Source organism: Acinonyx jubatus, chromosome E4, assembly GCF_027475565.1.
Source record: "Acinonyx jubatus isolate Ajub_Pintada_27869175 chromosome E4, VMU_Ajub_asm_v1.0, whole genome shotgun sequence".
NCBI classification, from domain to species: domain Eukaryota; kingdom Metazoa; phylum Chordata; class Mammalia; order Carnivora; family Felidae; genus Acinonyx; species Acinonyx jubatus.
The window spans coordinates 1,105,485-1,115,189 of NC_069395.1; the positions used below are offsets into that span (position 1 = coordinate 1,105,485).

General features: G+C 59.0%; 2 protein-coding genes across 6 annotated transcripts; both read left to right on the forward strand.

Moving 5' to 3' along the window:
• Positions 1–1,905: 1,905 nt before the first annotated feature.
• FLAD1 (flavin adenine dinucleotide synthetase 1) lies at positions 1,906–7,450 on the forward strand. 5 transcript variants are annotated; one of them, XM_027048494.2, is made up of 9 exons: positions 1,906–2,044; positions 2,504–2,729; positions 4,156–4,900; positions 5,016–5,131; positions 5,533–5,680; positions 5,874–6,054; positions 6,134–6,323; positions 7,067–7,140; positions 7,245–7,450. In XM_027048494.2, exons 2-9 carry the CDS (start codon positions 2,649–2,651, stop codon positions 7,378–7,380), a joined length of 1,671 nt encoding a protein of 556 aa, XP_026904295.1. In that variant the 5' UTR covers positions 1,906–2,044; positions 2,504–2,648; the 3' UTR covers positions 7,381–7,450. The 5 variants fall into 5 exon arrangements, 4 of the variants coding, with proteins under 4 accessions (XP_026904295.1, XP_026904294.1, XP_026904297.1 ...); XM_027048493.2 differs by lacking the exon at positions 1,906–2,044 and having other exon boundaries at positions 2,184–2,729; XM_015086833.3 differs by lacking the exons at positions 1,906–2,044; positions 5,016–5,131 and having other exon boundaries at positions 2,189–2,729; positions 5,956–6,054.
• A 146-nt stretch (positions 7,451–7,596) lies between these two features.
• Positions 7,597–8,863, forward strand: LENEP (lens epithelial protein). The gene is made up of 2 exons (XM_015086831.3): positions 7,597–8,176; positions 8,318–8,863. Exon 1 carries the CDS (start codon positions 7,869–7,871, stop codon positions 8,130–8,132), a length of 264 nt encoding a protein of 87 aa, XP_014942317.1. The 5' UTR covers positions 7,597–7,868; the 3' UTR covers positions 8,133–8,176; positions 8,318–8,863.
• The last annotated feature ends 842 nt before the right edge of the window (positions 8,864–9,705 follow it).

The window sequence follows — 9,705 nt, forward strand, 5'->3', positions numbered from 1 at the left end:
GAGTTTAAGCCCTGCGTCGGGCTCTGTGCTGACAGCTCAGAGCCTGGAGCCTGCTTCCGGTTCTGTGTCTCCCTCTCTCTGCCCCTCCACTGCGTGAGCTCTCGCTCTGTCTCAAAAATACACATTTTTTGGCACAAAAACAGACACTCAGATCAATGGAACAGAATAGAGAACCTAGAAAAGGACCCACAAACATACGGCCAAATAATCTTTGACAAAGCAGGAAAGAATATCCAATGGAATAAAGACAGTCTCTTCAGCAAGTCGTACTGGGAAAACTGGACAGCCACATGCAGAAGAATGAACCCAGACCACTTTCTTACACCATACACAAAAACAAACTCAAAATGAATGAAAGACCTCAATGTAAAACAGGAAGCCATCAAAAGCCTCAAGGAGAAAGCAGGCAAAAACCTCTTTGATCTTGGCCATCGCAACTTCTTACTCAAGTGTCTCCAGAGGCAAGGGAAACAGAAGCAAACATGAACTATTGGGACCTCATCAAAGTAAAAAGCTTCTGCACGGTGAAGGAAACAATCAGCAAAACTAAAAGGCAACCGACAGAAGGGGAGAAGATATCTGCAAACGACATATCAGATAAAGGGTTAGTATCCAAAATCTAGAAAGAACTTGTCAAACTCAACACCCAAAAAATAACTAATCCAGTGAAGAAATGCGCAAAAGACATGAATAGATACTTTTCCAAAGAAGACATCCAGACGGCCAACCGACACATGAAAAAATGCTCCACATCACTCATCATCAGGGAAACACAAATCAAAACCACAATGAGATACCACCTTACACCTGTCAGAATGGCTAACATTAACAACTCGGGCAACAACAGACGTTGGTGAGGATGCGGACTGCTGGTGGGAATGCAAACTGGTGCAGCCGTTCTGGAAAACAGTGTGGAGGTTCCTGAAAAAATTAAAAGTAGAACTACCCTACCACCCAGCAATTGCACTACCAGGTATTTCTCCAAGGGATACAGGTGGGCTGTTTCGAAGGGACACATGCACCCCCACGTTTACAGCAGCGCTATCCACAACAGCCAAAGGACGGAAGGAGCCCAAATGTCCGTCGATGGATGAATGGATAAAGAAGATGTGGTCTATATATACGATGGAGTATTACTCGGCAATCAAAAAGAATGAAATCTTGCCATTTGCAGCTACGTGGATGGAACTGGAGGGTATTATGCTGAGCGAAATTAGAGAAAGACAAAAATTATATGACTTCACCCATATGAGGACTTTAAGAGACAAAACAGATGAACAAAAGGGAAGGGAAGCAAAAATAATATAAAAACAGGGAGGGGGACAAAACATAAAAGACTCTTAAATACGGAGAACAAACAGGGTTACTGGAGGGGTGGTGGAAGGGGTGTGGGCTAAATGGGGAAGGGGCACTAAGGAATCTACTCCTGAAATCACTGTTGCGCTATATGCTAACTTGGATGTAAATTAAACAATAAATGAATTAATAAAAAAAATAATTGCTGACAGGGAATGACTTAAAAAAAGAAATAAACATTTAAAAAGAAAAAAATAAATGAAAGTTCCACGCACTAAAAAGTCCTCTCCAAGCTCTCCCTCCTTCACGGCCAATGCTGATACTTGGTGTCCCTCGAAGGGCCATGCGCTACAAAAAAAATCCCCTTTGCCTAGAATTCGAGTCGGGGTTAAAGACCGCTAGCACTGCACACAAGAACCCGAAAACGGGACCGAGGTTAGAATCACACCTCCCTTTCCCGCCAGCACCTGGAGCAGCAGCCGAGGTACACCCCCCCCCCGTCGGCCCCGCCCCCGCAGTTCCGGGTGAGGGTGACCACGTGCTTGTCGCCCATAACAACCCCGCGCTGCTCCCGCCCCCGGGCTGGGGCTGGCGAGCGACGGCCGCCTGCACCCGTGGGCCCTTGGAGGCAGTCTGAGCGACAGCCGAGATGGCCAACTGACGTGGCAGGCGCGATCCAAGGCGGGACGCTGCGTGCGGAAGCCGCCCGGGGCCGCGCGGGAGCGGAGGGCGCCGGCCGGGAAGGCAGGTGGGGACCCGGGGCAGCTGGGCGGGCGGGGGCGGAGTGGCGGGGACGGGGACTGCAGGCCAGAAAGGGTGCGGGCCCCGGCGGGCCCGGCGCCTGAGCTCGGCCCGCGGCGGAGGGAGGGGCCGCGTTTAAAGGGGGGGGGGGGGGGGCGAGACGCTTAAAGGGACCGGTCCCCAAAGAGGAGAGAAATTTAAAGGTGCAGGCTGCCGGGCTGTCGCCGGCCAGGGGGGGCCGAGCTCGGCGCGCAGGAGACCTACGTAAAGTGGTAGGTGCTCGGGAGAGCAGGACGCTTTAAGGAGACCAGAGCCAAGCTTGTGAAGAGGCTGGGATGGGGTGAGAACACGTCCGTTGAAGGCAGGGATAAAGGAGTCGCTTGTCAAGGGCCCGGCGAGGTCTCCCTCTAAGGAAAAAAGAACATGCACTCCTGCTCTCCCCCAATGTCCTTTCTGGCTCCTCCAGGTTCCCTTGACCCCGGACCCCCCTGTTCCCAGGCTATGGCCCCCAGTGCCCTGTAGACCTGGCGCGACTCCCCTGCTTTCGACCCCTATTTGGGGCCCTGGGTGGCTACTGGAGGGCCTTGCAGAGGGGCAGAGAAGGCAGGACCATGGCATCTAGGGCCTCTGAACCTCCCTCAGGGCGCAGCGTGACGGCGGGCATCATCATTGTTGGAGATGAGATCCTCAAGGTGCGTCTGGGACAGAAGGGGGGTGTGTGGCGTGCTCCTGTCCTTAAGATCCTGCTGCACGATCTGTTGAGGGAAGGCAGGCCAGGGCGGGAGCCCCCTTGCTGCCGTGGAGTCCTGGAGTGAGCCCAGCATGTTAGAGGGAAAGTGACCCTTGTGCTTTCCATCACTCTGTTGAAAACTTGTAGCAAGGTGGCTTCAGTTTGTCCAGCAACTTGATAGGAGTAGGAGGGGCTTCACAGAAATGACGGGGAGTCCGACTTGTGAAGGGGGTACAGGTGCATGTGTTATTGAAGAGTTACAGCCAGCCTGTTTGGAAAATGACCCAAGGCACTTGGCAGAGTGAGTAAGCGAAATAGAAGGAAACTACTGGACGGAAGAAATCCGTCGGATTCTTCTGAGCAATCGAGGGAAATCTTGTTAAAGGTCGTGGTAGGCATCGGGTTTGAGGTAGTGATCTTGACCCCTCCTTTTTGAGTGCTTACTAGGGCCCGCGACTGTGCTTCTAGATCACATGTGCGGTTTTACTAACCCTTAGAACAATCCCCTGAGGTTCAATACTTTTATTATAAATGTCAATTAATAGATTATGAGACCGAGAAGCTAGCTTGTCCAAGGTTCCATAGCCAGGAGGTGGTAGAGGGGGGATTCCAACCTGAGTCCCTCTTACTCCAAGTAACCCTTGTCCGCTAAGCCCTCTGGAAAGAAGTCGAAGGAGAAGGGGCTGCAAAGGAAGATCGTGTGCACACCGCAGGCAGCCTCAAATGTTCTGCAAAGGAATGTGAACTTTATTCTGTATATGTTTGGAAACAACACAGGGCTTTTGAGCCCAAGAGTGATGCAATCCCAGTAACACATTAGAAAGGTTAGTCAGAAGGCACTGGGCAGAGCGCTGGGGCTGGCGGCCGGGAGCCTGGCCAGGGGGCCTCGACAATGGCCAGATGACAGGTGCCAAGGACCTGCCTGGCGGCGGTAGGGACCAAGAGAAGAGAGCAGATGGGGAGACATTTCAGTATACTTGACGGTAGGAGGGCCTCACTGGCAGTGGACAGTGTCTGGGGAGGCCACTGGCCAAAGTGACAACGGCCAGGAATACGGCAGAGATGCCCGATAGGTAGGCGGAGCCAGGGAGCTGAAACCGTCAGGGTTGGGGAGGAAGTGGATGGGTCGTCCACATAGAATTGGCCACCGAATCCTGAGGCATAGATGAGGTCAAGGTCAAAGCACGGAGAAGGAGGCCCAAGGTGGGTCATGCGACCTCCGGCTGTTCAGCTGGATTTTCTCACCCTCGTACCCAGTCCAGGCTTTAGAGCCTCACGAGGCAGCGTCCCCCAAAAGAGCACGATGCCCCACATGGCTGTCACCCCTTCCCCTTTGCCCTCGAGTCCTGCAGCACTGACACTCTCATCGTCCCCATCTCATCTCCCAGGGACACACTCAGGACACCAACACCTACTTTCTATGCCGGACACTGCGCTCCCTGGGGGTCCAGGTGTGCCGGGTCTCTGTCGTACCCGACGAGGTGGCCACCATCGCGGCAGAGGTCACTTCTTTCTCCAGCCGCTTCACCCACGTCCTCACGGCAGGGGGCATCGGCCCCACTCACGATGATGTGACCTTTGAGGCGGTAGCACAGGCCTTCGGGGATGAGCTCAAGCCGCACCCCGAGCTGGAAGCGGCCATCCGAGCCCTCGGAGGGAAGGGCTGCGAGAAGCTGTCCGCAGTGCCCTCCTCCGCCCGCCTGCATTACGGCACAGACCCTCACACGGGCCGGCCCTTCAAGTTCCCGCTGGTCTCCGTCCGAAATGTCTACCTCTTCCCAGGCATCCCCGAGCTGCTGCGGAGGGTGCTGGAGGGGCTGAAGGGGCTGTTCCGGAACACGGCGGTACAGTTCCACCTGCGGGAGCTGTACGTGGCCGCCGATGAGGCCTCCATCGCCCCTGTGCTGGCTGAGGCGCAGGCCCACTTTGGGCGCAGGCTCGGCCTGGGCTCCTACCCCGACTGGGGCAGCAACTACTATCGGGTGAAGCTGTCGCTGGACTCGGAGGAAGAAGGGCCGCTGGAGGAGTGCCTGGCCTACCTGACTGCCCGTCTGCCCCCGGGATCGCTGGTCCCCTACGTGCCCGACGCCGTGGGGCAGGCCAGGGAGGCTGTCTACCAGCTCGCAGAATCAGGTAGGGGCCTGGGGGGGTGGGGGCTGCACGTGCCCACCCCACCCCTGCCCAGGTCTCGGGAACGTAGGGTCTGAGAGGGGGGGGATAGCTCCGGCGCCGTCGGTCATTCTTCCAGTAAATGTCAACCGGGTGCCCGCTCCTGCCAGCACTGTGCTGGGGACTACGGACCGAGCTCAACAGGACAGTGTGTTACACACCACGGCCTTCTGGGCCGGCAGTGTAACAAGAAAGGTAGGCGTCAGGCACGAGACGTCGGTCTCAGCGGCCTCCACGGTGGGGAGGTCAGCCTTGACCTGGGCGTATGTACGTTAAATACAGTCTGCTGGGCGAGTGTCGGACATGTGGGCCGATGACGAGGATTGGGCCCCACCGGGAGGTGGGTGAGAGCAAACAGGGTGGGGTTTAGGGGAACGAAGGAGAGCAGGGCCCCCCGAGGGAAGACACTGAGGTGAAGGGTTCTGAATGGCAGGCCGGGACAGACCCTGAAGGGCATGTAGGACTCCGGCCTTTACTCTGGAAACACTGGGAAGCCTGGAGAGGCTTCAGGCCAGGGCGGTGTGGCCACCCCCCCCCCCCCCCCCACTGCCCTCTGACAGCCACGTGTACGTATCTTCTTGTCTGTCTCCTTGCAGGGTCTTCTCTGGGGGGAAAGGTGGCAGGCGCCCTGCAGACCATTGAGACCGCCCTGGCTCAGTACGACCTCAGCCACCTTTGCGTGGGCTTCAATGGAGGCAAGGACTGCACGGCCCTCCTGCACCTCTTCCACGCGGCCGTGCAGAGGTGAGCCCACGCCCCGGGGCGAAGGCAGCAAGGAGGGAGAGGGCGGCCAGGTGTGGTTTGGGAGGGAGGGAGCCGTGGTGACCTCTCCACACTCTTCCCCCGCCACATTGACTGAGCATCTGACATCTGGGTGGCCCTGGGTGGCCCTGGGTGGACGTGTAGGCCACCGGCCCTGAGCACAGGGAGGTCACAGTCCACCCAGGAGCAGACAGAACAGTGTGCGAGCTCTCTGGGGAGCATTGCTCTGCCAAGCCTGTGCGTCCTCCCCTCCCCAGGACACGCCCTGATACTCAGGAGCCGCTCCAGATCCTGTACATCCGCAACATCTCCCCCTTCCCCGAGCTGGAGCAGTTCCTACAGGACACCATCAAGAGGTACTGAGGGCCCGGAAGTGTGGGCTCCGGGTGCGGCTCAGCAGTGCCCGCTTCTGACCCCCGCCCCTCCCCTCCTCAGGTATAATCTGCAGGTGCTGGAGGCCGAGGGCCACATGAAGCAGGCCCTGTGTGAGCTGCAGGCCCGGCACCCCCAGCTGGAGGCCGTCCTGATGGGCACCCGCCGCACCGACCCCTACTCCTGCAGCCTCCACCCCTTCAGCCCCACGGACCCTGGCTGGCCTGCCTTCGTGCGCGTCAACCCGCTGCTGGTAACGGGGAGGGGGCCGCAGCGCCTCCCGTCTCCCGACCCCTGTCGCTCATTGCGCCCTGGCCCCCCACGTGGGAGAGGTGGGAGCCCGGGGCTCGCGTGAGGGACCCCCATCACCCAAGGGAGGCTGTGCTGCTCAGCCGTTCAGCTTTCTGACCATTCTGTAGGGAGCACCGATTCAGTGGCGGGCTTGTGCTTTCTACCTTTAGGTCTGCACTGCCCAGAATGGCAGCCACCAGCCTCTTATCGATACTCAAATTACAACCTACTGAAATGAAAGAAAGAATGACCCCAAACCACTGAGTGGTGCGCTCCAAGTGTGACGAATTCTGTGGTGTGGGTGTTATATCTTCATTTTAAAAATTAAATACCCTTCAGAATTCGCTTCTTCAGAGGCACTAACCCCATTTCCAGCCGCGGCCACGTTAGACGGCCCAGCTGGAGACGCAGAGGGCTGCGTGGACTCCTGGACACAACCACGTCTGTCCTGGAGCACGCCGGTCCCTGGGGGGTGGCTTGGGGGCGGAGGGAGGCGGGCAAAGGTTTCCCGTTTTGCGTTGCGTTGCGTGGCCGCACCCAGCAGGCTGTGCCGGAGAATCCCGGAGAATCCCAGAGAATCCCAGAGAATCCCACAGGAGGCCTCCCTCAGAGCCCGGGAAGCAGAAGAGCTCTAGGCGGGCCCCTGCCCAGGCGGCAGGCCGCAGTGTGGGAGGGGGGACTTTGTGACCCCACTCTGACCCCCAGGACTGGACCTACAGAGACATCTGGGACTTCCTGCGGCAGCTGTTTGTCCCGTACTGTGTCCTATATGACCGAGGGTAAGGGTGCTGGGAGAGGACGGGTGTCGTGGGCGTGGGGACGAGGTGGGGTGCTGCGGTGGGGAGAGCCTGCCCCGAACTCGCCTGCCTCCGCCCTGCTCCAGCTACACGTCGCTGGGGGGCCGCGAGAACACCGTGAGGAACCCGGCCCTGAAGTGCCTGAGCCCGGGGGGCCAGCCCACCTACCGGCCAGCCTACCTCCTGGAGAACGAAGACGAGGAGAGGAACTCGCGCACGTGACCCCGAGCAGCCAGAGGGAGGCCGCCCTGGGGTGTCCCCTGTCAATAAACCGCCTCTTGCGTGCCTGCTGCTCTGCCTGTGTCTTCCTGCTCCAGGGGACGGGACGGGAGAAGCAGACGTGGGCCGGGCTCTGCCAGCTCCCAGCTGGCAGTGCTCCCTCTGAGGAACAGGGGCGGTGGGGGGGCAACGGGGGGACGTGCTGGGGGGACGCACACAGAACACTCGGCAGGAGCCCACCGGAGGGCAGGGTCAGGAGCCACGCCAGCCCCTGGGGGAGAGGCACCCCGGGCAGGACGCCGAGGTTTGGAGAGCCAGGCTGGAAGAAGGGAAGCTGGGCTGGCCTGGCTGCGGAGGCCAGAAGACGGGGTGGCCGGCCCACCCCCCCGCCCCAACCCAGCCTCCACCCCTGCCCATGGAGGCTGACTCAGCCCATTCTTGGGCCCAGAGCCTTCCCTGTGCTAGACCCCGGGGCCTTTGTCCCCATAGTCATGAGGTCTGAGGGGGTGGGGACGCTGCTGATAAAAGGCCCGCGAGACAGCCCTGTGCGCCTCAGAGCTGCGGCCCATATGCAGCCCCGGACACGGCCCCTCGCCCAGGCCCTGCCTTTCTCCTTCAGAAGGGCCCTGTGGGGCACTGGGTTCCAGGTGCCGGTCATGAAGACGGGCACAGGATGGGAGGGCCTGCAGCAGACCCTGAAGGAAGTTGCCTACATCCTCCTCTGCTGCTGGTGCATCAAGGAACTGCTGGATTGATGCCCCGGGACCGCCCCCGCCCCGCCCGCCCCTGCACCGCTCAGGTGGGCCTGGATCCACCCCTTCCCCTCTTGCGCCCCCACACCCTGCACCGCTCAGGTGGGTGGGCAGGGTCGCAGACCCAGGCGCAGGGCCACAGCTTCTGTGACAGAGCCCGCCTCCCAGCTTCCTGTTCTCTCCTCCAGCGCCGGGCCCTGCCCCCATCGAGCACCCCCTGCCCCGGCCCCCACCTCCAGGCCCGTTGTGCTTGACCGACGATGGGCCACAAACAACGGGGGAAGTGTGGACCCTGCTTCGAGTTTGTGCCATGTGCCAGCCTCCGTTCCCGCCCGTACCTCTGCTGGACCTCCGGTGCAGGTGCACGGGAGCTGCCTGGCTGCTGGCCGGGACCCGGATAAGACTGCCGCGGGACCCGCACCGTGAGCTCACCGGCCCAGATGGTTGATTTTTCTGTACTCAGTGCCAGGAATGGGCTAAGGATCACGAAACTGTGTGTGCGTGCATGTGTGTGCATAAATGTATATGTATATATATATGTATGTATGTATATACATATACCATCTGCTGTGTGCCAATCCTGGTGCTCTGAACACATCAGTGAACAAAACAGGCCCCTGTACTCACAGAGCTTACGTTCTGCTGGGCAGAGGCAGGAAATAAGATGTAAACAAAAAATAAGGATATAGATGTTCTATATAAAATAAATAGGCCTTGAGGCCAAACGTGCTAAATGTCTAAAAGGGACTCCACACAACTCAGCACTGAAAGGGTCTTGGAGCCAGAGCCAGCGTTCAGACCAGGGAGGGAAGGAGATGGGCGCCAGGGCGACCTGGTGGGTGCAGCGTCCGACTCAGGTCACGATTTTGCGGTTCATGGGTGCGAGACCCTCGTCAGGCTCTGTGCTAACAGCTGGGAGCTGGCTTTGGATTCTGCTGCCCCTCCCCCACTCACACTCTGCCCCCCCCCCTCAAAAATAAACATTACAAAAAAATCATTTTTAAAGAAGGGAGGGAAGGAGGTTGTCCTGGATACAACCCACACCGAAAACCAGGTTTTCCGACTCACTGGTTGGGGAGGGTGGAGGGTGGAAAGCCCAGGTTCCTCCCAACCGGTGGGTAGGGAGGGGTCTGGCTTGGGTGGGGTCCCGCGCCTTAAGCCAGGGACTCAAATAGAAGACGTGGCCTGGCCGGCTCCCTGCCTTGAGGATCTTGGGAGAAGCCCTGGGCCCTTGCAAGCCCCAAGCTCACGGGAAGTCGGGCCCTGCTCCCCCTGGTCACACATGAGGCCGAAAGAGAAAGGCACCCGGGTGGCCACGCAGGTTCCTCAGGCTTGTCACCGTGCACAAGCACAAACAGCCAGAATGAGCACCCTCTCTTCCCCTCGGCAGCCGAAACACACGCTGCCCCTGAATCACGCCCAGCAGTGGGCACGCGTCAGCCACTGACACCATCTTGCTCACACTTCCCGACACGCCCACTCAGCCCCCCACAACCGCAGAGGGCCAGTTGTTGTCCCCTCCCTTCCGTCCTGGGGCACAAGCCTGGAGATGGTGTGTGGGACTCTCTCCTCACTC